Genomic DNA, 24,322 nt, shown 5'->3' with positions numbered 1-24,322 from the left:
TAATCTCTCATTTGCAAATATCTGAATTTTTTTTTATTTTCTAGATCAAATTATTTTTGTAATTGTTCAAAACTTTTGAAGTGCCCACCCTGTGTGAGTGTTTATATAGCTTTTATACCCTTGTCCCACCACTGTCTGAAACCAATGTCATTATCTCCTGGTTTAAATTTGTGATCCAGGGCAGGCCAAGTCAACATCCAACATTGCTTGGATTGGAAAGGTGTCTATGTTGACTTCTATGTCTTTCCATCTGGCTTCATATTGCAGGCAGCTTCAGCATATTACAAATCTCATTTGGGCTGTATAGAAATATTGCCAGTGACACACCGCCCTCCTCTTTATTTATTTGAAGTGTTTTTTTATCTGACCCTTGGTCTCTTGCCGGCCCAAAAAAACCTTGAGATCAATTTGTCCCACAACCTGAATTGTGCTTCTGGGATCACCATTTAGAAATTATTTATGTAAAAATCGTATAATCTACATTTAAAATTGAGATTGAGAAAGTCTATAAGATTCACATAATTCCTTTTCTTTAACTCCCTTTAGTATCACTGAAATCACTGCCTCTTTCCATGAGGGGGGCACATTACCCTCTGTCAGAGTTACATTAAAAGAGTTCAGAAGGAGTGGTGATAATTCCTCTTTACATGTTTTATACCACTCGCCCGGTTAGCCATCACTGCCTGGGGATTTGTCCAATTTTAGTCTGCTAATAGCACTGTCAAATTCCTTTTTAGTAATTTTAGAAATTAATTTTCTATTTTGATTTTCTATTTTCTCCAATAGCCGGTAAGTCCAATGAATTGAGAAATGTTTGCATCTTGTGTTTTTCTTTTGCTGATGGCTGAGTGTAAGTTTTCATAATATTCTTTGAAGACCTTTTCTATTTCCTCTGGTTTAATTAAAATGTATTTTGTTATGGGGGTCTCTGATTTTGTGTATCAAATTTGCAGCTTACTGCACCTTAAGGCAGCAAGCTATCGTTTTCATATCGTTTTCGGAATGCTCGCGTACGAGATGTAACCACAATGTCCGCCATGTTTCTTCACAATTTGGACATTCAGGCATGGGCGCCATTTCCACTGGGGACAGGGGGGACATGTCCCCTCCTCTTTTCAAAATCCTGTTTGTGTCCCCCCCCCACTTTTTTTAACAGCAAAAATCGTGCTTATTGACCGTTTGGCCAGACGACTGGCTGAGAATGTGAATTGAGCTGCTGATCGTTAAGCCCCTGATATATAAAAAATAAAAATATTACAAATTGCCACAGACGAGTAGCGTACACGGACAGCCTGCCCACGCAGTTCTATAGTACTCTTTGGCGTCTGTGGACTCGGAGTCTCGGACGTGTTCCACCACGCATAAGCACTTGAAAAATTGCTCACTGAATGAAGAGGCTTCGCTGGGTTTTTCATAAAAATTGAACGGCAACAGCAGTTCAATTTAATGTATTTCTTTGGATAGGGGATGAAAAGAAAGAACATCAGCAAAGCAAAATTTCAATTTTGCTTTGCTGATGTTGTTCTCTTTCTTTCTTAGACAGTAACGGAAAAGTTGTGGAAAGAGTGCTCAATAGAAGTGAGACTGTCTTGAAGAGTCGAGGCCGCGGAGCAGAGAGAAGGGCCAGAGGCGTACAGGATAGTGTCATCAGCATAAAGGTGGATCCGGGAGCTGCCTGCAGCCTTGGCCACATCATTAATATAAATGGAAAAGAGGATAGGACCCAAGATTGAGCCCTGAGGCACCCCTTTAGTAATGGCTAGTGGCTCCGACAGGATGTTATCTGTCTTGGAAGAATACAGCCAGGAAGAATTGACACAAATAGAGGAGGAGGCTGCTGTGGCTGCAGCTGAACAAACCTTGCCTGTTGCCGAGGACGAGGAGCCGGAGCGCGCCGGTTTGCTCTGTTCGCCTATAGACACTAACGGTACGGCCACACCAAACGCGTTACTCGCGTTAGGGGCGTCAAAATTCGGCATTTTTGCATAGGGAACCATTGGTATAGGCGCGTAGACCCGTTACATGCGATGAAGCGTCGCGTTAGGGGCGTTACGCACGTAATTACGCACGTAAACGCAGTAACGCGCCCAACGCGCCAACGCCCGGAGTTCAGAAATCTGAACTTTCAACGCTCCAACGCGTGACGCTTGGCCGCGATAGCCAATCAGCGTTGAGCTTGACCCGACGTCACTGGCAGAGAGTAGTGAGCTTGGACAGAAGCATACGGCCGACATCTTTCTTTATTCTGGGTGGAAATAGTAACATAGTTACGCTATTAAATGCGTTTATGGAAACATTTTTAGCGAGAAATGTGCATTTTACTTTCATAATGTTCGCTCGGTGAATGTGAAGGATGTTTGGTTTGATAGTTATGACGGAGAGGGAACGCTCCGTTCACTTGCATGGACAGAGTCTCTGGTTACTAAGCAACCTCAACGTCTTGGCGGACTATATCTCTGCTGATCAACACTGCGAATGCTGGAAACACACCAGACACACCATGTGAAGTTATTCAACCCGATTATTGTTATTTATATCAGAGATTATTTAATCTAACCCGATCTAAACTCTATCACCCAAACACGGCGGCGTTTGTGTTTCCTACCTCGGACTCCAGCGCAGCCACGGCCGACAACTATCTTTATTCTGGGTGGAAATAGTAACATAGTTACGCCATTAAATGCGTTTATGGAAACATTTTTAGCGAGAAATGTGCATTTTACTTTCATAATGTTCGCTCGGTGAATGTGAAGGATGTTTGGTTTGTTAGTTATGACGGAGAGGGAACGCTCCGTTCACTTGCATGGACAGAGTCTCTGGATGCTAAGCAACCTCAACGTCTTGGCGGACTATTTCTCTCCTGATCAACACTACGAATGCTGGAAACACACCAGACACACCATGTGAAGTTATTCAACCCGATTATTGTTATTTATATCAGAGATTATTTAATCTAACCCGATCTAAGCTCTATCAGCCAAACACGGCGGCGTTTGTGTTTCCTACCTCGGACTCCAGCGCAGCCACGGCCGACAACTATCTTTATTCAGGGTGGAAATAGTAACATAGTTACGCCATTAAATGCGTTTATGGAAACATTTTTAGCGAGAAATGTGCATTTTACTTTCATAATGTTCTCTCGGTGAATGTGAAGGATGTTTGGTTTGATAGTTATGATGAAGAGGGAACGCTCCGTTCACTTGCATGGACATGGACTCATCTAGCTGCGTTGGCGCGTTGACGCGTTGGAAGCGCTGAACCGAGTAACCACCACACAATGATCAAGCGTCAGGTTAGGCGCGTTACTCGCGTTATCCAACCCGAGTAACGCGTTTGGTGTGGCCGCACCGTAACACAGAGTCCCTGTGCTGCAGCGAATTTCAGCGATGACAGTTTCTTCTAGAATAAATGGCTGAATCTGGCGAGGACGGGGCCATGTTTGTAACCTCTCACCCAGGCTTTACGCCTCATCTAAACAGTTGGGTATTGGATAGATATTTCTGGACCCAGAAAGTGACTGGGAACACCAGCCAAAGCCCGCCGGGAGAAACGGACGTCTGAGCATAGAGTAAATGTTGTGGTTTTTTACTAACACATTGGCTACAATAGTTTTGAATCCCGGTGAATGTGACAATGTATCCGAAAGTAGTCGATCTTATTGGCAGAGCATAGGCTACGTTACGTTAGCTTGAAGTCTGTGTAATGCTGTATAGGCTAAGGCATAATTTCAATTTTGCTTTGCTGATGTTGTTCTCTTTCTTTCTTAGACAGTAACGGCTTCCTGTGTTGTCCAGGCCATCAGAGCTAATTACCCAGCACAAGATGGGCAGTACCCTGGCTAACAGGAGACAGTGGATGCTCAAGATGAGCTGTGACTTTTTTGACTCTAGCAAACGCACCCTACACGTTTTATTTTTGTAAATAGTTCACATTTTTTCATGAATAAAACTTTATATTCATGTTGGTTGATGTGATTTGTTTACTAACTTAAGTGCTGTTATACTAAAGTAGGCCTACTGTATAAGATAAACACTTATTTCAACTGGGGAGAAAAGGTTGAGTACAAATACATGATATGCTGAGCTACTGTAATTAGCAACTGTTTTTATGCTTTTGCTCGCGCTACCACTCGCGCTAGGACCATGGGTCCTTCCCCCTCCGGGCGGGGCAGCGGGCGCAATGCACTGTGGAAGTTTGAGGATTTCTTACTTTTGAGTCAGAGAGACACTTTCTGCCTTTTATCAGGCTAGGATGAACCGATTTCAATATTTTTTGCACATTTATAATGCATAGAATTATTTCCTTCATATAACCTTCATATCTCCGCCGGTGAAGAATCCCTTTAAGCACAGCAAATACAGCGCTCGCCCTCGGCGTTGGACTAACGAATATGTTTGAGACAATATATCGAGTTGTAACTGGAGATACAAAAGTACATTGTACAGAGAAATCATCATTTCCATTTCACCTGCCATTTTTTGATGAGCGTCTCGGTCAGCTTGTGGCAGCGTCATGGCAGTGTCATGGCAACAATCGTTTCTGAAAGCCTCCGTCTACCCTGACCACACTACAACGCCAACCCAGCGCTTTCACATTTATCCACCTCAGCGATCGTTTTTGAAAAGCATCGTTTTCAGTGTCGGATTTCGCCGTTTTAGTGAGGACGGAAGGGCTAAACGGTTAAATATTTATGTGTTCGCAGATTTACCTGGGTACTACTACTGATACTGTCCACCTGAAAGTAGTTAAACTTATGTAAAAAAAACATCCACCATTGTCATTTTTTTACCCGAGACGTTTCAATATATTTACCTGAGACGTACATCTCAAATTTGAGTTGGTCATCAATTTCAATGCCTTGGTATTTGTAGCTTCTGACCCTCTCAATTGGTTTGCCATTAACAATGCTGTTATGGTGGTTGTGGTTAGATTGAGGAATAGAGTGTGTGTGTGTGTGTGCGCGCGTGCGTGCGTGCGTGCGTGGGTGTACGTGCGTGCGTCTAGATCTTTTGCGAATGCTGTCAGTGAGGAAACTATCTTAATCTGAGGAAGTGCAGTGTGAGACTGCGAAACTTGTGGAAAAAAGTAATCTTCCACCTTATGATACAGGCTGTTAATTGGTTGATAAGATAAAGCGAAAAGCTAAACATTAGGCAGGTTTCACTAGGACCGTCGGCCGTTGCTGATGGTAAACTGTTGAGGATTGGGCGTGTGTTTCTCTGAGTGGTGAAGAAGAGGCTCTATGCAGTAGGCCAGGGACAGGAAGTGAAGAATTCGTCTGTGACATCCGTTCTCATCGAATGTCGACATCAAGGCTACCTTCGGTGGTCGACCGGATGTTCTTTTGAAAGTTCAGAAGTTCAAAGGATTTGTGCTTGCCTCCTTTGCAACACGCCCAAGAAGGGATAAGAGGTTCCATTTAACTAACATGCCGGCTTGCTTATTCCAAGCAAGACTTATGATGTTCAACGTATCGACTTTTGACTTTAAATATATACAGACGTGTTGACTTTAAATGTATATATTTGTTGACTTTTACCTGTACGCTTGCGTATGTTTGTAGTTAGAGGAAGAAAATGTGTGTGTGTGAATGTGTTTGTGTGTGCGTGTGCGTGTGTGTGTGTGTGTGTGTCTGTGTGTGTCTGATGGAAGTGGGAGGTGCGATGTCTGTAAGAAAGCGATCACAAGTGCTGAGTGGTGCATCAGTGGAGGATGGAGTTTCCACTGAGGACTATGTTGCTTCTCTCTCTGGGGCCGCTGCTGGCTCGGGGTGAGTACCGCTCATAATTCATCTTCCTCCCGCTGCCATAAAGACCTTAAGAAAAGGGATTCCCAACCGGGGGTACGCCCGCACTCGTGGGGGTACGTTACCAGTTACAGGGGGTACCTGGAAAGCATTTAGATATTACTTTGTTTCACCCGCAAATCAGCTTTGGTAAAAATGGTAAAAAGAATAAATATATAATGGTGTGAATTACAATATATGTTGAAAAGTGTTCAATCTATTGCTGAATGTTGCTGAACAAACTAGAGGCATCTTAAATTTGAACCATGATGCTAAATTAAAAGATATTTCAGTTTAAGGATTACATTTGTGGTTTGGTGTCGATGAGGGGATAGCTGAGCCGTACTGATCAGGATATGGGGGTACATATGAGACAGAAAATGTTGGGAAACGCTAGTGTTATTTTCAACTTAACAGAAATTTTAATTTAATATCATAAAATAATATTACAATTTTCCTGAGTAAATCCAAATGAGGATTATATGTAGTGTACTAACCTGTTTGACTTTTGGACAAAAGATACCGTTTTCGATCCCGGAATGGCTTTTAAATTGGTAAATAGTGAAATAAATTGCTCTCTAAACTATTGCTGCTCTTTTGCTTTTGTCTTGTTCCAGAAACCTTTACCAAGGACGATATAAAGCTGTATGAGACGGCAGATGTGGAGGTCTCGGAGGGAGACAGCGTCACACTCCATTGTGGCTTGAGAGCCGTCAACCCCGAAAAGTATAGAATGAACTGGGTGAAATATAAGGGTCCAATTCTTCAACAACAAACAGCCGTGAGGTATGACGGAGAGGGCTGTGGTTCGGCCCTGTCACCTGTGAACAACGGGGCCTGCGGCTGTGCCACTCTGACCCTTCCCAACGTCACCCGCAACCACGCTGGGCGCTACGTCTGCCAGGTGACCATGGATAAGCCCATACTTAATCAGTATCGGGGAAACGGCACGATGATCACCGTCACAGAACGACGGAGCCCAACCAACGGAACTACACAAAAAAGTATGTTTTTTTTTATAAACTTATGGCTTAGTTTATATTCCAAACAAAAACTATTTTTGGTTTAGTTTGGTACAAGAGTTTAATGGTCCATTGTAATATCAGAGAGGATAGGCAACGTTTCTGGGTTTGATCCCCAATGTCCATTACCTAACTTGTGGGTATCCTTGAGCTTGATGCCCTTTATCTTTTCCTGCTCCATAATGGCATGTATCTGAATTCACTGTAATTATCGTTGGATGAAAGCTTCTGTTTGATGACTATGTACTAAATGCTAATATTCTCAATCCCTTTTCAACCCCTTTGTCCAACCAAAGACTCGGCTGAACACGCTGCAATGCAATTCCCCGTCGTCGTTTCGCTGGGAATAGTAATGGCCGCCGCGTTCTTTGTCACTCTGATATGTCTGTGGAAGCTGCGGAAGAGACAAGGTACAAAACAAATTGTTAGAATCGAAAGACCGGACATTTTACATCATGCTATGAGTCCTGTAGCTTTCAGCCTGTTCCCATGAACTCACATCTTTTTAGACTAACCCTGATAAACACATAAGGAAATGTCTGAAAACGAATTTAAAACATTCTAAGTACTAAAGGGATTACAGCTTATTAGCATGAATCAAAAAACCTTTGATAGTATTTTTTTTATATGCATGGACATATTTGTCTGTGTATTTTGTGATTTTTTTTTCCGTTTGGATGCGTTTGAATTCCTAACTGGTCCATTTCTGTTTGTGCTGTATGTGTTTGTGTGGTACTGGATTTGTGTGTGTGTGTGTGTGTGTGTGTGTGTGTGTGTGTGTGTGTGTGTGTGTGTGTGTGTGTGTGTGTGTGTGTGTGTGTGTGTGTGTGTGTGTGTGTGTGTGTGTGTGTGTTAGGGTTGGACCGAGCAGCAAGGGTGATCTATGAGGTTCCCCACGAGGACTCTGAGGTGGACGGAACCAGCACCAGCTCGTCCAAAGGGTCCTCCCAGTGGGTGAGTTTGTCGGAGGGCTAGGGGGTTCCACTCCCAGCCAGACAGTACCGGGTTTGATCCCCAATGTCCCCAGTCTAACCTGTAGGCCTCATTCATTGACATTTACATTTAGGGCATTTAGCAGACGCTTTTATCCAAAGCGACTAACATCGGTTGAAACACCGACGGCAGAGTCAACCACGCAAGGTGACAGCCAGCTCATCAGGAGCAGTTATGGTTAACTGTGTCTTGCTCAGGGACACATCAACACTCAGCAAGGAGGAGCTGGTGATCGGACTAGCAACCTTTTAGCTACAAGACAGCTGCTCTACCTCCTGAGCTAAGCCCATTCAGCAAGAAGATCATCCCCCCTATCTGTTCCTGATAGAGGAACCAAAACGCTCGCCAGTTACTCATATAACAGTACTGCCTCGTACGCAATGAAAAACAATATTCTGAGGAGATGGAACATTGACATCATTGGAGCAGGATTTGCGTTCTCCATTGGTCAGATTCTGGTTAAGAATCGTCCAACTCAAATTTTTAGTAGAAGGGGAGTTGATGTTGCTGACTGTGCTCTTTACACAACAAGCGTTATGAAGCAGTACTCTCGAACACCCCTAAAACAACCTAACTTGGACTAAACTTCTCCTTGCGTATCATGACGCATTTAACACAATGGGAAATTACTTTTGACCAAGTGTTATTTGTGGGTGAATTCCCATTCAAAGAAAATGAAATAAATTCTCAAAGCTTATTATCAATCATAAACGTCAAGCATAATAAGGATATATGTTATATGTTTGTTTAAATCCCCAGAGATCACATAGTACTACTTAAACTTTGTGTTTTATGTATATGAACATTACACAATCGTTCTCTCTGTCTCTCCCTCTCTTTGTCTCTTACAGTGTCAGGTACCCGTGTATGAGTCCTTCGACTACTTTGAGTGTGTGGTGGAAAGCAAGGGCAGTGGATGAAGGAGTCTCAATCGGTTGTTTCCCTTGTTGGTTTTGTAAATATCTCTGATACGTTCTGTCATCTTCTGTTTCCATCCAAGTTGTTTTTAAATAAGCTAATTGAAAGTCATACATTAACTGTGAAATAGCAATGAAGCCCTATTAGATGTAATTGATTATGAGTGTATCTCATTGTGAATAAACTATTTTAATATAATAAATCATGTTCTCTGATACCTCAGCTATGGAAGAGTAGACCGCAATGTGGTCTGGCCTTTATTTCCACAAGGCCTGTGTGTGTGTGTGTGTGTGTGTGTGTGTGTGTGTGTGTGTGTGTGTGTGTGTGTGTGTGTGTGTGTGTGTGTGTGTGTGTGTGTGTGTGTGTGTTTAGAACTTTTGCGAATGCATGTTTTTATTCGTAGATGTTGATGAGCAAACTATCTTTGTCAAAGGGAGCGCAGTGTGAGAATGCGTAACGTGTGGGAAAAAGTCTTCCACATAGCAATGCAGGGCGTTTATTGGTTGATTTGATAAAGCTAAAACCCAAACATGAGGCAGGTTTCACTCTGTCCGTCGCTAATGGTAAACTTTTGAGTAATGGGCGTGTATCTCTGTGTGGTGAAGAAGAGGCTCTATGCAGGAAGTACTAAGTAGTTCATGGACAGGAAGTGAAGAACATGTCTGCGACGTACATTCCCATCGAATGTCGACATCAGAGCTACCTTTGGTGGTCGTCTGGCTTTTCTTTAAACCAGTTCAAATGATTTGTGCTTGCATCCTTTGCAACACGTCCAAGAAGTGATAAGAAGTGGTTACATTTAACTCGCATGTCTGCTTGCTTATTCCAAACGTGTTTTAAGCAAGACTCATGACATTCAATGTATACACTTATGACTTTAAATGTATGCAAACATGTTGACTTTGAATGAATATATTTGTTTACATTTACCTGTATGTGTACGTCAAAGTCCAAGTATACTTTATTATCCCAGAGTTGGGACATTTGTTTGGTCAAAATGCATCACATTTAAGACACATCTAAGCATACAAGATGGTACCCCCCACACACATAACAATAACATTTAGGAATAAAGTAGGTATGAATACAAATCACAACCTTCCCCCACTTACACTTCAGTCAATCAGTAGCAGGCTTGAAACGCATAGGCCTTAAACAACTTTGCAAATTAATTTAAAAACATCAAAATAAAAACACAGTGTTGCAAGAGTGGACGAAACAATTCATTATCTTGACCTGTGTCTTTCATTAAAAAATCTAATGGCTGAGCGGACAGATGACATGCTAAACCTTTTGGTTCTAATAGATCTTTGCAGCAGCCTACTGCTGCCGCAATTGCTGAGTTGAAACCTCCTATATAACGGGCGGGCAGGGTATCTGCTCAGCTTTATTCACAATAAGATCTGACCATAGATGAGTGACAGACCTCTGACAAAATCCAATCATTTTGCTCGCTGTCTTTACCAAACAAAACAATTTATCTTGGTCTTTTTCAGCATGATCCCGCATACACAGACTAAGCTAAGCCAGAGGACAAAACGCTCTGAAGGACCGTTTTGTAAAAGAATTCTAAAATAACAGTCCACCTGAAAGTAGTGAAGCTTATGTAAAAAAACATCCACTGTTGTAATTCTTTTTTATACCTCAGATGTAGTACTTATCTCAAATTTGAGTTGGTCATCAATTTCAAGGCCTAGGTGGTTGCAGCTTCTAACCCTCTCAATTGGTTTGTCATTAAAAATGATATTAGCGTGGTTGTGGTTGGATTGAGAAAGAGATTTTGTGTGTGTGTGTGTGTGTGTGTGTGTGTGTGTGTGTGTGTGTGTGTGTGTGTGTGTGTGTGTGTGTGTGTGTGTGTGTGTGTGTGTGTGTGGATCTTTCCCGAATGCATGTTTTTCTCTGTGGATGGCAATGAGTTAACTATCTTAATCTGAGGAAGCGTAGTGTGAGAATGCGAAACATGTGGAAAAAACGATTCAGGGTGTTGATTGGTTGATTAGGTAAAGCTTATTCATTCTACTTGCTGTAGTTTGGTCTGGCTTTGCGAGACTAGGTAAAGCTAAAAGCTAAACATGAGGCAGGTTTCACTATGCCCATCGCTAATGGTAAACTGTTGAGAAGTGGGCATGTTTCTCTGTGTGGTGAAGAGGCTCTAAGCAGAAACTAGGACACGGACAGGAAGTGCAGAACATATCTGTGACATCCGTTGTCCTCTAGTCTATGCTACCTTTGTTGGTCGACCAGAATTTCTTTAAAAGGTTCAGAAGTTAAAATAATTTGTGCTTGCATCCTTTGCAACACGTCCAAGACGTGAGAATGAGAAGAGGATAGATTTAACTCACATGCCTGCTTGCCTATTCCAAACGTGTTTTAAGCACGACTTATGTTGTTAAACGTATAGACGTACAGTGACTTTAAATGTATACAGATGTTTTGGCTTTAAATGTATGTATTTGTTAACGTTTACCTGTACGTTTATGTATGGTTGTGGTTAGATAGATGTAGCGCCCTAGGCCATGGCTATGGGCATGACCTTCTCATTAACTCAACAGTTTACTGGGACGCTCCTAAATTCAATTCAATTAACCAACCACACACTATGTGTTGTAATCTACACGATTTTATGTTATTTGTATTGTAGTGTCTCGTAGAGTATTTTATAACTATACCCTTCAAACTAGCCCCTAATGAACGGGAATTAGCCTACTGACATGGTAATTACAATAAAAACACCCACATCCTTGATACTATGAAAGATAGTTTTTTTGTATTACCCGTAAACATCAATTAAATCATAGTTTCAATCAACCCACAGGTAAACCAAGTCACACATTGAATAATATTCAATGTGGAAAAAGAATGCATAAAGCAAAAGAAGTCTCATGACGGCACAAACTATTTATCCCCACGTTGCAGGCCTGTGTCGCCGCTTGGGTAAGTGGAGGCCAAAAACAGAACGGCCGCTTCACTCACAGGCGCAAACAAACAAAAATGTCCCTTTACCTCACTGGGAGAGTTGTGTGTGTGGAGATCCCCGGCTGAAGTAGGAAGTGGATATTGCTGATTAAAGACAGGTGTGACGGAAGAATGGGGTACAGTGGCGTCAAGTGGCCAAGAGATGGGGGTGTTGGAACGCGTAGCAGAACGCAGCGTGACAATCCAATAATTGTGCTTGCTGTCTTTACCAAACGCTAGAATTTATCTTCGTCATTTTTGCGCATGTTCCCAAATACACAGACTTAGCCAAAGGACAATACTCTCTGAAGGACTGTTTTGTAAAAAACCTGAAAGTAGTTAAGCTTATGTAAAAAAAACATCCACTGTTTTTTTTTAACCTTAGACGTAGTAGGCTACATAACTCAAATTTGAGTTGGTCATCAAATTATATGCCTGGGTATTTGTAGCTTCTGACCCTCTCAATTGGTTTGTCATGAACAATGCTGTTATGGTGGTTGTGGTTGGATAGAGAAAGAGAGTGTGTTTGTGTGTGTGTGTGTGTGTGTGTGTGTGTGTGTGTGTGTGTGTGTGTGTGTGTGTGTGTGTGTGTGTGTGTGTGTGTGTGTGTGTGTGTGTGTGTGCATGGGGGAAGTGGGAGGTACGATGTCAGTAAGAAAACTATCACAAATGCTGAGTGATGCATCAGTGGAGGATGGAGTTTCCACTGAGGACTATGTTGCTTCTCTCTCTGGGGGCGCTTCTGGCTCGGGGTGAGTACCGCTCATAACTCATCTTCCTCCCGCTGCTATAAAGACCTTAAGAACAGGGATTCCCAACCGGGGGTACGCCTACACTCGGGGGGTACGTTAGCAGTTCCAGGGGGTACCTGGAAAGATTTTAGATATTACTTTATTACACCCACAAATTATGCTGAATTTTGATGATCAGGATATGGGGGTACGTATAAGACAGAAACGATGAGAAACACTTGTTTAGTAATATAATTCAACGTCCTTCCGCTGTTGTCTTGTTCCAGAAATTGTTACCGGTAAGGATATAAAGATGTATCAGACAGAAGATTTGGAGGTCATCGAGGGAGACAGCGTCACACTCCATTGTTGCTGGACAGCCGTCAACCACACACAGTATGAAGTGATCTGGTTGAAAAATGAGGTTAGAATTCTCCACCAACCGACAGCCGTGAGGTATGACAGAGAGGGCTGTGGTTCGGCCCTGTCACCTGTGAACAACGGGGCCTGTGGCTGTGCCGCCCTGACCCTTCCCAATGTCACCCGCAACCACACTGGAGGCTACGTCTGCAAGGTGACCATGGATAGGCCCATACTTATTCAGTTAAGGGGAAGCGGCACGATGATCACCGTCACAGAACGACGGATCCCCAACAGCGGCACAACGCAAGAAAGTATGTCATTTTTATCTCAGTCTTGTTTTGATTATTTTCCAAACTAAAAATTCATTCTGTTTACTTCGGTACCAGAATTTAGTCGTCTATTGTAATATATGACAGGATAGGCTAGAGTTTTCGGTTGTTCAAATTCCGGCCGAAAGGTACTGGGTTTGATCCCCAAAGTCCGTAGCCTAACCTGTTGGCATCCTTGAGCAAGATGCCCCCTAACATATCATTGGATAAAAGCTTGTGTTGGATGACAATGGATTAAATGCTTATATTGTCAATCCCTTTTCAACCTATTTGTCTGACCAGACTCGACTATAGACGCGTCACTGTGGCCCCGGGTCCCCGTCGTTGTTTCACTGGCTATAGTAATGGCCGCTGCGTTCCTCGTCACTCTGATCTGTTTTTGGAAGCTGCGGAAGAGAGAAGGTACAAAACGATCAAATCGAAACAGCGGAAATTTTTATAACATGGTATGAGTCCAGCAGTGTTGTATAGTAGCGAAGTAGAAATACTTCGTTACTGTACTTAAGTAGTTTTTTTGGATATTTGTACTTTACTTTACTACTTATATTTCTCTGTACTTTTACTTTTACTTCGCTACATTTTGCGAAGAAAACGGATACTTTTACTCCGCTACATTTCCCTTGAAACCTTCGTTACTCGTTACAAAATCAACTCATCTTTAGAAAAAAAAAAATGAATCATGAGAGATATGAGAATAACGTCGGGGACTGTGGTAGAACACAGACTGCAAGCCTGTTTGGCAAATCAGCTGTCCCAGCGCACGTTCGCAAAGCCCCCTTGCTTAGTTACTGTTGCTACGTCGATCAAAACTCCTACGACTGTCAACACACAAATGCATGGCTAGGACGAGGGCAAGGGCTATCAAAATTCTACTATTTGTATCAGGCTGGTTTGTACACGCAGTATTACAACACTATCTTATACACTTCAATACGCTGTATATGTGCGTATTGGCGCGAAGTAGAATAAACGGAACTAGAACTGCAAGCAGTTATGCAGGGGTCCAAGAAGTGTGCATTTCGCCGGCACAACGCGACAAGAAATGTGCATTTCGCCGGCACAACCCGAAGCATGTGTTCAAAACGCTACCCTGAACCTGTGGATACAAAGGATTTGACGGTGGTAGGAGTAGCGAGAAGTCAGTGTGTCGTTTTCGCGGCGAAATTTTGTAGAAGATCTCGGGCGGTAAGCCGTCCACGAGCCGGGCATATCAAACTGTTTATTGCCCGGCCTCTCTGTGATTATTCCTTACTTATTCTCAAAATTCTGACCCTTTGCTTTTTTATTAACAGCAGTTACTTGTACTTTTACTTTCAGTACTTAAGTACATTTAATATCAGAAAAGTACTTTTGATACTTAAGTACAGTAAAGATCAGATACTTTAATACTTTTACTTAAGTACTATTCTAAAAGGTGACTTTTACTTTTACTTAAGTAATTTTCCAGTAAGGTATCTGTACTTTTACTTAAGTATGGCTTTTGAGTACTTTATACACCACTGGAGTCCAGTAGCTCCCAGCCTGTTAGCATGAACCTACAACTTGTTATACTAACTCTGGTAATAAGAAAACGTCTAAAAACAATTAAAAAGGTGCTAGGTGGTTAACAGATTTTAACTTATTATATGAATTCCGAAAACATTTTATACACATTTTTGTGTGCATATAAATATTTTATACTGTGTGTGTGTGTGTGTGTGTGTGTGTGTGTGTGTGTGTGTGTGTGTGTGTGTGTGTGTGTGTGTGTGTGTGTGTGTGTGTGTTGGGGTTGGACCAAGCAGCAAGGGTGATCTATGAGGTTCCCCATGGAGACTCTGAGGTGGACGGAACCAGCACCAGCTCGTCCAAAGGGTCCTCCCAGTGGGTGAGTCTGTCGGAGGGCTAGGGGGTTCCACTCCCAGCCAGAAAGTACAGGGTTTGATCCCCAATGTCCCCAGTCTAACCTGTAGGCATCACTCAGCAAGAAGATCATCACCCCTACCTGTTCCTCAAAGAGGAACCACAACGCTCGCTAGTTACTAATATAACTGTACTGCCTCGTACGCAACGAAAACAATAATCTGAGGAGTTGGAACATGGTTATTATCGTGTTTTCCATTGTTCAGATTGTGGATAAAAATACGCCCATCGTCCAACTCAAGTTTTTAGTGGAAGATGTTGTTGATGTGCTCTTTACACAACACGCATTATGAAGCAGTACTCTCCAACACCCCTAGCACAACCTAAGTTGGACTAAACTTCTCCTTGCATATCATGACGTGTTTTGCACAATGGGAAAAATTACTTTTGAGTTGCTTGTAAGTGTTGCTTGTGGGTGAATTCCCATTCAAAGAAAATAGTCAAATAAATTCTAAAAGCTTATTATCAATCATAAATGTAAAGCATAATATGTATAGATGTTATCTGTTTTTTTTTTTTTAAATCCCTAGAGAATACATACTTGATCTTAATCTTTGTATTAAATTTAAATGAATTCAAGTAACCATTTTTGACCTAACTGTCTCTCTTTGTCTGTCTCTCCCTCTCTTTCTCTCGGACAGTGTCAGGTACCCGTGTATGAGTCCTTCGACTACTTTGAGCGTGTGGTGGAAAGCAAGGGCAGTGGATGAAGGAGTCTCAATATGTTGTTTCCCTTGTTGGTTTTGGAAATATCTCTGAAACGTTCTGTCATCTTCAGTGTCCATCCATGTTTTTTTTAAATAAGCTAATTTAAAGTCATCCATTAACTGAGAAATAGCAATGAAGCCTTATTAGATGTAATTGATGATGAGTGATGGTTGTATGTAATTGTGAATAAATAATTTTTATATAGTAATAGATGTTCTCCACAAGGCCTGTGTGTGTGTCTGTTGAGGAGTGGGCTTGTTACTCTGTGTGGTGAAGAATAGGCTCTATGCAGTGAGTACTAAGTAGGTCATGGACAGGAAGTGAAGAACATGCCTGCGACGTCCATTCTCATCGAATGTCGACATCTAAGCTACCTTTATTGGTCGGCTGGCTTTTCTTTTACAGATTAAGAAGTTCAAAGGATTTGTGATTTCATCCTTTGCAACACGGCTTATTCCAAACGTGTTTTAAGCAAGACTTATGACGTTCAATGTATAGAAAAATAGAAATAGAAAGCCTTTTATTGTCATTGCACGAGTCAAGTACAACAACATTTTTGGTAAGCTTTCCCAATTGGTGCATTCGAGAAAATAAAAAAATATAAATAGAACAAGTACAACAATATACCAAATAGGAATGTAAATAATGTAAAATAAATAAAGTAAAGTAAAGTACAGTACAGCAGTTGGAGGTTGTGCACCCCACACCGTCCACAGAAACCACATGCACATTCAGTGCAATTGAAATAGAACTATGCTTGCGGTCGGGGGTCAGTGCGGTCGGGGGTCAGTGGGGTTGGGGGTCAGTGGGGGGGGGGGGGCATCCCTGATACAGCTTTTGGGAAGAAGCTGTCTCTGAACCGTGAAGACCTGGTTCTGATGGACCTATAGCGCCTGCCAGAGGGCATCAGGTCGAACAGGTGTAAGCCAGGGTGTGAGCTGTCCTTTGTGATTCTCTCCGCTCTGCTGAGGCAGCGGGAGATGTATATGTCCTTCAGGGAGGGGAGGGGGCAGCCGGTGATCCTCTGTGCGGTGTTTATCACTCCCTGGAGCTTCTTCCGCTCTGCCTCAGTGCACAGTGAAAACCACACCGAGATACAGAACGTCAGAACACTCTCGATGGTGGAGCGGTAGAAGGTCACCAGCAGCTTCTCTCCCACGTTGTTCCTCCTGAGCACCCTGAGGAAGTGAAGCCGCTGCTGAGCCTTCTTGACGACCGCCGCCGTGTTGGCAGTCCAGGAGAGGCCAGTGGAGATCATGGTGCCCAGGAAGCGGAAGGTGTGGACTCTCTCTACACAGTCACCGTTGATGTAGAGGGAAGCCGGGTCTGCTCTGCTTTTCCTGAAGTCCAGGATGATCTCTTTAGTTTTTGTGGTATATAGTCTTATGTCTTTAAATGTATGCAGACGTGTTGACTTTGAATGTATATATTTGTTAACATTTACCTGTTCGTGGACGTCAAAGTCAAAGTATGCTGTATTATCCCAGAGTTGGGACATTTGTTTGGTCCCAATGCAGCACATTTAAGACACATCTAGGCATACAAGTTGGTACCCGAAACACACATAACATTTAGGAATAAATAGGTAGGTATGAATACAACTCACAACCTTCCCCCACTTACTCTTCAGTCAATCAGTAGCAGGCTTGAAACACATAGGCCTTTAACAACATTCCAAATTAAATTAAAAACATTAAAATAAAAACACAGTGTTGCAATAGTGGACGAAACCACTTGACCTGTGTCTTTCTTTTCTTAGGTCTTTTTACATTTTTGAAGTCATACACAGAATACAAGTAGGCCTACAATAACATGAACAATAGAAAGGGGGCACACCAGTATAAATTTAGTTTTATACACATTTACTTTGATTGCTTAATAATAATAATAATAATGTATTTTATTTAGAAAAGCGCCTTTCAGGTCACTCAAGGACACTGTACATCACACACAATAAAACACACAATGAAATATACAAAAAACATGATAAAATAGACATAGAAAGGACAACATAATAAGTTAAAATACATAGGGCAGAATGGCAGGAAGCATGGAGGTTAGAGAGAGTAGGCAGTCCGAAACAGGTGGGTTTTTAGTTGTGCTTTGAAAATGGGGAGAGAGTCACAGTTTCGGAGGTCGGGTGGTAGAGAGTTCCAGAGCTGGGGAGCAGAGCGACTGAAGGCTCTGCCCCCCATAGTGCTGAGGCGGGCAGGGGGCACAGAGAGGTGGATGGAGGAGGAGGATCGAAGGGAACGGGTGGGGATGTTAATGTGCAGGAGATCAGAGAGGTAGGGCGGGGCGAGGTTGTGGATGGCCATGAATGTAAACACTAGGAGTTTGTAGTTAATGCGGTGGGTTACCAACTTAGGGGGGTGTGGGAGAGGCCAATCGAGGAGAGTCTACTGAGAAGGATGGGGTGTGAGATGGTGTCGAACGCTGCACTCAGATCGAGGAGGATGAGGATGGAGAAGGAACCAGAGTCAGCTGCAATGAGGAGATCGTTAGTGATTTTGATGAGGGCGGTCTCTGTGCTGTGACGGGGGCGGAAACCGGACTGGAAAGGCTCGTAGAGTGAGTGGAGGGATAAGTGGGAGTGAAGTTGGGAGGCGACAATCTTTTCTAGGGTTTTGGAAATGAATGGTAGGTTAGAGATGGGGCGGAGGTTACTGAAGTTGTTGGGGTCTGAACCGGGTTTCTTTAATATGGGGGTGACAGCGGCAGTTTTGAAAAGTGAGGGGACTATTCCAGATGAGAGTGAGGAGTGAATGATGGCGGTGATGAGAGGGAGGAGGGAGGGGAGGCAGGATTTGACTAGGGTTGTGGGGAGGGGATCAAGCTGGCAGGTGGTGGGCTTAGATTTGAGAATGAGAACGGAGAGGTCGGAGGCAGTGGGGAGAAGGAAACTGGCGAAGAGATGGCAAGTAGGGGGAAGTGCAGATGGGGAGAGAGGGGGGGAATTGGGATGTAGGTGCTGATGAATGGTTTGGATTTTCAGATTGAAATAGTCCAAGATGGAATTGCAGGATTCAGTGGAGTACAAGTGGGGGGGGAGAGAATTGGGTGGGTGGAGGATTTTTTTGAGAACCGAGAAAAGGGTTTTTGAGTTACCTTCATTGGTTAAAATGAGGCCGGAGTAGTAGGTGGATTTGGTCAGGGATATGAGGTCCTTATATTGTGCAATGTGGGAGGTGTACATGTCATTGTGGATGGTGAGACCGGTTCGTTTATAAAGTCGCTCAAGTTGACGGTTTTTAGCTTTCATGGACCTGAGCTCGGGGGTAAACCAGGGGGCAGATGTGGAAAAGGAAACAGACCGGGTTTTTAGGGGGGCGATAGAGGTGAGAGTGTTTGTGAGGCAGGTGTTGTAAAGAGTGACGAGTTCATCAGGGTTTGAGGTAGAGTCGGAGGTCGGAAAAGTGTCAATGAGGGAGCAGAGGGTGGCAATGTTAATGTTCTTGATATCGCGAAATGAAATGAGGCGGGGCAGCTTGATTGTGGAGAGGCGGAGTACAGCTTTGAAAGTGAGGAGGGAGTGATCTGTGGCGGGGAAAACATCAGCAGTGGGCTTGGAGGGGGTGAGACCGGAGCAGCAGACTAGGTCAAGAGAGTGGCCTTTGATATGGGTGGGGAAATCAATCAGATTATGTAGTCCAAAGCTGTCAAGACAGGATGCAAAGTCTCTGGTGAGAGGCAGGTTGATATTGTCCATGTGAATATTGAAGTCCCCCAGCAGAATTACGTTGGGTGAGAGAGTGGATATATGAGTGAGCAGAGTAGAGAATTCACTGATAAAATCACTGTGTGGCTTGGGGGGGTGGTAAAATGTAGCAATGATGGTAGGTGAGGGGCCAGGAAGCTTAAAAACAAGGCATTCAAAAGAGTGCAGGATGAGCTTAAAGCTCATCCTGATTGTGTAGCGTCATCTATTTCTTTAATGAAGGTAGTCCATTTCTTCTATTTACTTGAGAAGATCACTTCTCTGGATCTTAGGCAAAAAGTAATTTTTTCCATTGCATAGATCTGTTTCACTATGTCCATCCATTGTTTGAGGTTTGGAGTGTCCGGTTGATACCAGTTCTTAGTGATTGTTTTCTTACAGGCCATCAGCAATATTTTGCACAGACACAAATCTGTATCCTTAAAATACAGAAGTAAAGCACCTTTACATTGTTCGTGACTTCATATCCCAGAATCTTAGTAAGACATATTTTCCCCCAAAATATCGGAATGTTTGGGCATAGCCAGAAAACAAGAGAGTGATTCGTGTTTCCGCACAGCCTCCGTCACTGCTCCTCTGACTGAATTGGCTTACTTTTAATATGCAGTGTTATAAAATAACAAATTAAATTCCTCCAACTACATTCTCTCCACTTCTTTGACCTTGTGGATGAGTGCTGTGCTTTCCACATAGAAAACCAATCCTCCTGTGATATTTCTATGTTTAATTCCTTCCCCCATTTTTCTTTAACATATCCTGTGTTATCCCCATTTTCTTTCTGTGGGCCCAGATATTTTTGGGAAATAATTGTATCACGGTACTCTTTTTTTCATAAGCTTCAACTACGGTTTCAACCACTGCATTACCCTCTAGTTCTGGTTTAAATTTCTTATCATAGTAATCTCTCATTTGCAAATATTTTTTTTTTTTGAATCAAATTATTTTTGTAATTGTTCAAAACTTTTGAAGTGCCCACCCTGTGTGAGTGTTCATATAGCTTTTATACCCTTGTCCCACCACTGTCTGAAACCAATGTCATTATCTCCTGGTTTAAATTTGTGATCCAGGGCAGGCCAAGTCAACATCCAACATTGCTTGGATTGGAAAGGTGTCTATGTTGACTTCTATGTCTTTCCATCTGGCTTCATATTGCAGGCAGCTTCAGCATATTACAAATCTCATTTGGGCTGCATAGAAATATTGCCAGTGACACACCGCCCTCCTCTTTATTTATTTTAAGTGTTTTTTTTATCTGACCCTTGGTCTCTTGCCGGCCCAAAAAAACCTTGAGATCAATTTGTCCCACAACCTGAATTGTGCTTCTGGGATCATCTGTGGAAACCGATATAGTAGTCTTGGCAGTATGTTCATTTGATCAAATCAATACGTGTCCCCATATCTCCTGACATCTGTTTCAATATTTTTGTTGCCCTGTTTATAATTGATTTCAGATGTGCTGCCAAGAGTTTTTGTTAATGTCACTCCAAGGTATTTTAATAACTTGAGTATTTACCAAAATCATCTAGTATTGCCATCAGTTTAGGAAAGGTTTTATCTGGGTGCATCAGAATCACAATATCATCGGCGAAAAGTCCTATGCTGTGTTCCTGTTTTCCTACTTGGATTCCTTTCAGACTGCTGTTCAGTCTGATCAGCTGTGCCAAAGGTTCTATAAATATGGCAAACAGAGTGGGGCTAAGGCAGCATCCCTGGCGAGTGCCTCTTTGTAAAATAAAACAATCGGTTAAGTGACCGTTGATTTTTATCCTTGCTGTGGGGTCTTTGTAGAGACTTTGAATACATTGTATTAACTGTTTCTGAAAACCTAATTTCTCCAGTACCTGATATAAAAATCCCCAATTAACAAGCCTTGATCGACATCAAGGCTGAATAATACTGATTTCAATCCCGGTTTCTCGATGTTGTCTTTGATGTGTAGAGTACGTCTAATATTGTCCTGAGACTGTCGCCCCTCAATAAATCCCGATTGGTCCTCATCGATCAAATCAGACTTAACATTTTCAAACCATTTAGAAATTATTGATGTAAAAATCTTATAATCTACATTTAAAATTGAGATTAGTCTATAAGATTCACATAATTCCTTTTCTTTAACTCCCTTTAGTATCACTGAAATCACTGCCTCTTTCCATGAGGGGGGCATATTACCCTCTGTCAGAGTTACATTAAAAGAGTTCAGAAGGAGTGGTGATAATTCCTCTTTACATGTTTTATACCACTCGCCCGGTTAGCCATCACTGCCTGGGGATTTGTTCAATTTTAGTCTGCTAATAGCACTGTCAAATTCCTTTTTAGTAATTTTAGAAATTAATTTTCTATTTTGATTTTCTATTTTCTCCAATAGCCGGTAAGTCCAATGAATTGAGAAATGTTTGCATCTTGTGTTTTTCTTTTGCTGATGGCTGAGTATAAGTTTTCATAATATTTTTTGAAGACCTTTTCTATTTCCTCTGGTTTAATTAAAATGTATTTTGTTATGGGGATCTCTGATTTTGTGTATCAAATTTGCAGCTTACTGCACCTTAAGCAGGGGTTGACACTAACGGTTGCCCGCTTGCCCGGGGCAAGTAAAAAAAATGTTTGGGCAAGTTGAGATTTTTTCTGGTTGCCCGAACGGGCAAGTGGATTTTGGGTGGATGTTAATATAAAAGCTATTTATTCAAATGTTTTTAGAAACGGCAGAACAACCTTTTGTTCCGCAAAACCACATAAAATAGAAGTATTTGCAATTGATCAGCGCGCTGTCTTCTCTTCTCTCGGAAAGCGAGTTAACAGACACGCATCGCTTCAGTGCGAATATAGCCCCGCCTTCTGTCACTCACTCGCAGTGCGGTCTCTGGCAGTGATTCGCTAAAGGTTAGCCAACACAGCTAGCATCTCAAGTGCAGCACCTCCGCGAACGGTTTAGGTAGAAGTTAAATGGAGTAGTGATGGAGGAGTGCAGTTTGGAAGTACTTTGGATTGAGGCAAATTATCAAGGAAAGTCAAGAACACGGTTTTGTGTTTCATAACTGTGCACATGCGCACAGCAATAGCGATCTTTTTCACGAAATTGGACCCTCACAAACTACTGTATATATTACATGAAAGCTGAGCCTCCACTTATTCCAACAGTCCAAACCATATCATTCTGTGACTAAAACTCGCAAATAACAACTTAAGAAGAAACGTCCCCTTTTCTTTTAACAACCAAAAATGAAGTATTACCTTTGTGATTTTTGTCCACAAAGTTGATTCTGATCGAATAAAACCACCATAAACAGATTATCCAGTATCTGGGCCAAATTTTGCAACTTAACATGGTGTTTTTAATCAATGAATAAGAGAAGGTTTCTTAGGAAATAGGTAAATTGCTTTCAATCAGAAAACATATTCTTCAGCGCAATCTAGTGGCCATATATTTATTTGCGAGTGTTTGGCTTGGTGCATTCGATTGCCCTGAACTTTAAATAGAGGTGTCAAGTGTCAAAATTGTAAGATATCTACCTTATTTGTGTCTCATAGTAAGACAGCGCTCCCAACTGATAACGACCAACTGATAATTATTTCAGGTGGAAATGTTATCTTCCACTTATGCTGTGTTCCATGGCTTTATTCACTTTAACCAAGTATTATCCCCATTGAATATTTCACTTGCACAACATTCTTTCTTTTGGCCCAAAGATGACATTATTGCCCTTGCAGTTGTGGAGATATAATCTCTTTACTTTGGGTATGTTCTTTCCTGAAAAAGACGTTTCCCCTGATATCGAAAATGGTATAGAATATCGATCTTTTTCCAGGAATAGTGTTGAAGTTAGAAAATCCAGTATCGTGACTGACAACCCTACTAGAAACGCGATTGTGATTATTCAGTTAGAGCTACAAGAAACTTGAAAGTTAAAAAAGACATATCTTTGCTACTACCTCTGACATTTAGTTGTACATTTGCATCAAATCATGCAGGTCTACATATAACTTGGCGATAGCTTTAATAGGTTGCAACTGTGGACTGAAATCACTTCATGGCACGATGTGACCGCTCGATAAATAAGTAAACAAAGAGAAGTTTGTTATTTTTTAAACACATGTGTGGAAGCTAACATTCAGCTTCAGTCTGAGCTAGGATGATTTTTCTGAGCCCCCCCAAAACCAGGCCGGGTGCCTGGCAAAAAGAGGCCCGTTCACGATTCTGATTATAATTTGGGCAAGTGAACATTACATTCGGGCAAGTTGAACCTGACCTGTACTTGCCCGATGGGCAAGTGCTTTTGAAACCTTAGTGTCAACCCCTGCCTTAAGGCAGCAAGCTATCGTTTTCATATCGTTTTCGGAATGCTTGCGTACGAGATGTAACCACAATGTCCGCCATGTTTCTTCACAATTTGGACATTCAGGCATGGGCGCCATTTCCACTGGGGACAGGGGGGACATGTCCCCTTCTCTTTTCAAAATCCCGTTTGTGTCCCCCCCCACTTTTTTTAACAGCAAAAATCGTGCTTATTGACCGTTTGGCGAGACGACTGGCTGAGAATGTGAATTGAGCTGCTGATTGTTAAGCCCCTGATATATAAAAAATAAAAATATTACAAATTGCCACAGACGAGTAGCGTACACGGACAGCCTGCCCACGCAGTTCTATAGTACTCTATGGCGTCTGTGGACTCGGAGTCTCGGACGTGTTCCACCACGCATAAGCACTTGAAAAATTGCTCACTGAATGAAGAGGCTTCGCTGGGTTTTTCATAAAAATTGAACGGCAACAGCAGTTCAATTTAATGTATTTCTTTGGAGAGGGGATGAAAAGAAAGAAGGGGCATGTGAGTTGGTTGATTATGGGTTGCAAAACAGCATGATTTTTCAATTAACCTACTTAACTTGAAAACGAGTCCACCTTAAAC

General features: G+C 42.2%; 1 protein-coding gene across 6 annotated transcripts; it reads left to right on the top strand.

Moving 5' to 3' along the window:
• Positions 1-5,434: 5,434 nt before the first annotated feature.
• Positions 5,435-15,913, top strand: LOC115538236 (uncharacterized). Of its 6 annotated transcripts, none has more exons than XM_030349896.1 (5): positions 5,435-5,770; positions 12,692-13,078; positions 13,379-13,498; positions 14,878-14,960; positions 15,637-15,913. In XM_030349896.1, exons 1-5 carry the CDS (start codon positions 5,713-5,715, stop codon positions 15,703-15,705), a joined length of 717 nt encoding a protein of 238 aa, XP_030205756.1. In that variant the 5' UTR covers positions 5,435-5,712; the 3' UTR covers positions 15,706-15,913. The 6 variants fall into 6 exon arrangements, with proteins under 6 accessions (XP_030205756.1, XP_030205755.1, XP_030205754.1 ...); XM_030349895.1 differs by lacking the exons at positions 12,692-13,078; positions 13,379-13,498; positions 14,878-14,960; positions 15,637-15,913 and adding exons at positions 6,403-6,789; positions 7,104-7,217; positions 7,664-7,761; positions 8,652-8,920 and having other exon boundaries at positions 5,615-5,770; XM_030349894.1 differs by lacking the exon at positions 5,435-5,770 and adding an exon at positions 12,333-12,425.
• Positions 15,914-24,322: the final 8,409 nt, after the last annotated feature.

Source organism: Gadus morhua, unplaced genomic scaffold, assembly GCF_902167405.1.
Source record: "Gadus morhua unplaced genomic scaffold, gadMor3.0, whole genome shotgun sequence".
Classification (NCBI taxonomy): domain Eukaryota; kingdom Metazoa; phylum Chordata; class Actinopteri; order Gadiformes; family Gadidae; genus Gadus; species Gadus morhua.
Note: the sequence above shows the minus strand (reverse complement) of the source record. Positions and strands in the feature narration are given on the sequence as shown.

Coding starts and splice junctions, on each gene's coding strand:
- LOC115538236 (XM_030349894.1), top strand. CDS start 12,353: ATGCATCAGTGGAGGATGGAGTTTCCACTGAGGACTATGTTGCTTCTC. Junction 12,426..12,691: donor GGGGGCGCTTCTGGCTCGGG/GTGAGTACCGCT, acceptor GTCTTGTTCCAG/AAATTGTTACCGGTAAGGAT. Junction 13,079..13,378: donor CAGCGGCACAACGCAAGAAA/GTATGTCATTTT, acceptor TTGTCTGACCAG/ACTCGACTATAGACGCGTCA.